The following is a 5,880-nucleotide window of genomic DNA, read 5'->3' as shown; positions in this document are numbered from 1 at the left end:
ATCTACCAGCCTTATGCATCTAACACTCATCGCTCCACCTTCATAAAATTCAAATGAACACATGCTTAGATGTTGACCAATCATTTAAGGAAGATTTTATTTATCTCCATTGATTTAATTTTAATTTTATTTATTTGGAAAACAAAACAGATTACATTCTTTACATGGTTTAAATAATACTTAAATGTAGATATAGACTAAAATGTAACCCTAAATATGTTTTCACAGATTTGTTATACATGCATTAGGTACAAAAATATATATATATATAATTTAAGTACATCAAATATGTGCAGACTGAACTGACCACGCATCCTTGTCATCAATATAGTCTCGAACCTTGTAGTACCCTTTGGACATAAGGGTATTTTTTATATGTATCTTAAATTTGTTTATTGGCAATTCGACAAGGTTGTGTGGTATTTTGTTAAATATGGTAATACATTTCCCCAAGAATGAATTACCTATCTTATGCAACCTAAATGATGGAACAGCAAGTTTATTCTTATGTCTCGTGTTAAATGAGTGGACGTCACTTTTCTTAGTAAATAAATGTATATGTTTACGGACATACATAATGTTATCAAATATGTATTGCGAAGCCACAGTCAATATATTGATTTCTTTAAAAACTTCTCTAAGCGATTGTGATTCGTGCTATTGCGGTTCGATTGCGGTTTAGGTTAGGATTTTCTGAAATGTTTCAATTCGTCTGCTCACATTCTCACCGTAAAATCCACAAATGGCTGGGGGGAATGCGGTGCACGAATGTGCGGATGTCATCTAAGCAACTGGACGTCCCATTGGCTCCAGCCAGGCCGATAGAGCGGCGGGAGTCGTAAAATGAATTTATTGCAGCTCGTAATCACGAAGTAATGGTCGATTTTCAAATGTCCTTTTTGCAATTGCTCTGGTTCACTTGTTCTTGCAAAAGGTATATTGACTCCTTATCTAGCAAGGTCTTTTTTAGTAAAATCTGCGTACATCCATGTTCTATTCTAATTCTAATCTCGTAGAGAGATCGTCTCGTGTAAGCCAGAACTCTTTTTTGACACGTCATGGAAACGGTTTTTGCAACACTTTGTTTGACGGACACTAGGCTACACAATTTTTTTTTAAAGATTATTGGTAATTTGTTATTACACAAATGACTAATACTTCCGTTAGCCCCTCGTACTAAAATAAATATGCTTGTATCATAGCGTGAGCGAGCGAGCGAGCGTGAGTGAGCTCACCACAATAGTCGAGCGGCGGCGGGGACCAAACCCGCGTGCGAATCACGAGTCGGCCAGTCCGACCCCTTCACCGTTCGGCTATCGTGGCTTCATTCATACTATGTATAAAGAATGCCTTAATTAACCAGTAAACATTATTGTTCCAGATCCAACTGACCTCCAGCATGGTGCGATGACCTGAAAGCGATGCTGCTGCAGCAGGCGTCGTCGTCGCCTGGTCCCAGCGGCACGGCCAGTCCCAAACTCCCTCCCAGCTCGCGTCCCAACCCCAGTCCCAGCTTCAGTTCCCGCCTGACTGGCAGCCCCAGCCTCAGCGATGGCGCCGGCTCCAGCCCCAGATTGGGCGCCAACAGCCCCATGTTGGGCGCCAACAGCCCCAAGTTGGGCGCCAGCCCGAAATTTGGAAGTCCGCGGCTGGGGTCGGGTAGCCCACGGACTGGGCGCACGGCGGTGGAAGACGAGGCTGCATTGGAGAGGCTGCAGGCCGAGCTGAAGGAAGGCTGGACGGTACACACGGGGAGAGATGGCAGACTGTATTATTGCAAGTAAGTGATGTCCTCGTATTTTCAGCGCTATTCTAAGTAGGATATCATCGTCATATAAACGAGTCATAACGTGTCACTTTTTGATAGATTGTGGTTCATATGTGGGCAGAACCGTCAAAATATTTACATGTCATGCATCAAGCAGCTATATTCAATCCCACGAATATTACATAACGTTTGTTTGGAACGCGACTTCCAACTTCGTATCATAAACGATCCCAGTATAAATCTGAGCCGGCTGCATCCAAATTGTTTCCATTTGCTTTGAAGTCTGGCTCCGAGCGTAGCTGCAGCTGAATGCGCAAACGGCCGCTTTGCAAAAAACAAATCATAACTTTACTTACCTTTACATGCACGTGGGCTTGCAAAAGGGAGATATTTTAAAACTTGCTCGTGCTATGCGCGATTTCGCTTTGAGTGTGGACATTCAGAGTTTAGACTATAGTCTTTTTCACCTAAGATGATCCGTATGACGTTTCGAGTTTGAAAGATTTAGAGATGTCACATAACTAAACCATAGCGATTTATCTATCGATTTTATTCGAAGAGTTAGTAAACCTACTTTTAGAGAAATATTTTGTATAGCCTCGTAAGCCCGGATGTGCATCAGAAGGAACTAAAACTTTGTAGTCAGTAACGCCGAGACATTTTCGGAGGTGATTTCGAAGTATCGCCGGATGTGCCTTCAGAGGAACTAAAACTTTAGCGATAAATTTAAGTTCAAAAATTCGCGCCTATCGAAAAAAAAGAGTGATAGTCTATGGCTTAAAGTATTCAAAATCAGGTATCCAAACTTATTAATATAAAAAAAACAAAACGTCACTGTCAAATTATCATTTTCCTTTGACAAGGTGGTTCGTCCGAGAAGACGTGATGTGCGATTATTTTTTTTTCTTCGCTTTAACGTAGTTTAATTGCAAAACTGATCAGTATAATTTAAGTTAAAATACTGCTAAACAAGCAAAAAATTATTTTTCCCAATTTGAAGTAGTTTTGTAATATTTTTTTTCGTTTGAAAATAATAGTTCTTTGCAAGGAACATTCGGTCTTGATGGTGAAAGTTTTATTTTTGTATATTTTTTCTATTGAGATGGAATTGAGTATTGGACTTTTAAAATTATGATATGATTGAGAAAATTTACCATGAGAACGTTCTGATTTTTAGTTTAGTAAATATTATAATTAACATGAATTTTCATTTTACTTCTTATACATTCTAACCTATAATTAGTGTATGTTATAAAACCGATAGTACTTTTAAAAGTACTAGTTATGAAACATTAAATAAAATAAAAACCGTTGTACCTTTTCAGTTACATTTATTAATATCATTATTGTATCTTTATGTAGGATTAATTTATTAAGAAGGTTACATTTATGTTTTAAAGTATAAAATACAATTTATTTACTTTTCCTTTTTAAAGTCTGTAATACCGAATGTTCTTTTAAGAGAAAACATTTTTTTATTATTTTTCACCTAAAATAAGCTCTATGCACTATTATATAGGGCCCCTGAAAATATGAATGCAAAAGAAAATCTCTAACATAGAAATTTTTTTACTCGAAGTGCTCGGCGTTTACTACTTCAAATTATTCGTTCTTCTGAAAGCATATCCGGCGATACTTAGAAGTCGACAAAATTTACTCTTCGGTCTTACGAGGATAGGTGTTATTTAACAAAAAAACATGTTTTTTTTAATTACAAATATTATTGTAACAATTTTTTATTGATAATATTCAAATTTCATGGTTCGTGTTAAAAAAAAACGATTCCTAAAAAGTACTGGTTCTGTTTATTTAAATTAAAAACTATTAATTTATTTTCAATGCGTTTATTAAAGTGAATAAACGAAAAATATAGTTGATTTTTGTGATGTTTTTAATAACTAAGTATTCACTGCAATCGATTAATGAACCGCGGAAATAATCGATTTTATTATACAAGAAATACCCCAGCACTAAATCTATTCCGTTTCACACATTGCGTACATTAAATAAAAAATATTTTTACAACGTATTTAATTAAAATATAATCAACAGACTCAGATTTTACTATATATTACAAGACAAGTAGTTAATTTTTTTTATTATATTGCTAATAAAATATAATTTTTTTTTTCAAAAATATTCTGCATATGTAGAATGCGTAATATGGATAACCTTGAAGTGTCATACGGATCATCTTACGTGAAAAAGACTATAGCGGTAGGGATTTATTTATTTTGTTTTTCTAAACAGCTACAATTTTCATATTCACAATCTCATAATATAGTGCAAACTATTATACTCGTACAATCTTTGCGCTTCATGAGACTAAAGCCCGTATTCACAAACGATGCTTGCTTAAGTGAAGCAGCAAATCGAACGCACAGCTAAACAGTTGAATAGAGCTCTGTGAATGGTTCGTGTGTCACCCTGTGTGTCCGCGTGCACTATGAGACCTCATAGTAATGTTTCGAATAAGTATGGTTAGGATTAATCTAAAAAGTATTTTAAATCTGTTACGTAATGGCGAGTTCTATTTTCTAAATGGAAATTGACATTTTGTTTTTTTCTTCTTCCAAATTTTGCCAGTACTTTTCGAAAATACATTTCACGTGGAAAATATCATGCGTACTTCCGGAAACACACGCGGCCCAGTGGCGCCACCTGCACAATGGGCGCTGTCACCGGAACAGGCAGTGACGTCAATATTCCGCTTTGTCCGCTGACAGCTGCTGGAAAATAGCGCTTCGTTGCGAAAAATGTGCCTCATTTCTCTAACACGTGGTAAATTTTTGTGTTATTATTACACAACAGTTCAAAGAAAAAATGTTTAATTTAAAAGGCTTGGTATGTAACAATCGATATTTTTGTTACCGGAAGAGTAAGGTGTGGGGTTTTTCTTTTTTCTTTGGACTTGTTTTATTATATTAATTTAATAGATTTTTTGTTTTAGTATTAAATTTGGCGACGTGATTCACGAGTATATGGTTTAATTTTAGAAAAAGGAAGTCCACTTCCTTTTTCTAAAATTAAACTATCTCCAGATAGTTTAATCATTTAATTACTTCATATTTCAATAATTATTTAAGTTTATTACGAGATTGTCTACAAATTGCGCCTAGTGATGGGTCACACATAGTTCGCGTGATCTCGATATTTCTTAATTAATTATTGTACTCCTACTTTTTTCTCCAAGTTATATCATAAGAAAAAGCAGTTTTTGTTGATTGCGGTTCGTACTATTTTATACTAATCTTGCTCTCGGTTAAAAACCTGTTTTCTTTCCTTAGGCTGTGGTGTGTAACCGTGCGTTAAAACTGAGGGTACTTTGTCAGCCGTCCGTCACTCACAGTCACAGACTCAGATGTTTTTTTTTATTTATCCTTAACAATATTTTGGTAGCTTAGATTTTACCAAAACGATTGTAGCAGCAACTTGACTGAGATTTACATACATTTAAGTATCTATTACGGCTCTCTTTCTACCTAATAAATTAATTATTAAACATAAGTGTGTGAGGATGACGTATTTTGGTTCATTTCAGTTTTCACGCAAAAACTACTGAACGGATTTTGATGAAAAACACTTTTTTAACTTAAAAAAAAAAACATGATTTGTGTATTTTAAATGTTCATCCAATACTAATTAAGACATAAAACACACCGTAGTATGTCGGAGTCAATGAAATTAACCCCAAACAAATTGGCCTCCAGCCAGCGCGGGCGCAGACGCGGTGACACAATAATTAATATCAATTAGGTAATGAGTGACACTTTATTTGAATTACCAACGTGAGGGCTGAATTTGAAGCGAAAGTAAACACGTAGGATTTTAAGTTTATTTACCTTATAACTCGAAAAAAAAAACTATACAAGATAATATAGAAAAACTTTTAATAAGCTTTTTTTGATTCATCGTAGTGATGTCATTAGGACGCATAGTTTCCGAGGATTAAGCGAAAAACCGAAAAATGGTACCTTTAAAAAACCCCCCTCTCCCCGCCGCCGGCTAAAGGGCTAAGGGCGGGGACTTTTGCTACCTTCATCTCCTAACTAGTCTAAATAAAGTCCCGAAGTCAGAAATTGTGTTCCACGGATTTCCCTCTATAATGCTTT

General features: G+C 35.7%; 1 protein-coding gene across 1 annotated transcript; it reads left to right on the top strand.

The window, feature by feature from the left end:
- The first annotated feature begins 1,385 nt into the window (after positions 1-1,385).
- LOC114362324 (uncharacterized) lies at positions 1,386-1,784 on the top strand. Its single transcript, XM_028317674.1, has one exon. The coding sequence runs from the start codon at positions 1,422-1,424 to the stop codon at positions 1,782-1,784; it is 363 nt and encodes a 120-aa protein (XP_028173475.1). The 5' UTR covers positions 1,386-1,421.
- The last annotated feature ends 4,096 nt before the right edge of the window (positions 1,785-5,880 follow it).

The sequence above is a fragment of the Ostrinia furnacalis genome, unplaced genomic scaffold (genome assembly GCF_004193835.3).
Source record: "Ostrinia furnacalis isolate ACB-3 unplaced genomic scaffold, ASM419383v2 OfSCF6400, whole genome shotgun sequence".
NCBI classification, from domain to species: Eukaryota; Metazoa; Arthropoda; class Insecta; order Lepidoptera; family Crambidae; genus Ostrinia; species Ostrinia furnacalis.
This window is presented reverse-complemented; position numbering and strand designations above follow the sequence as displayed.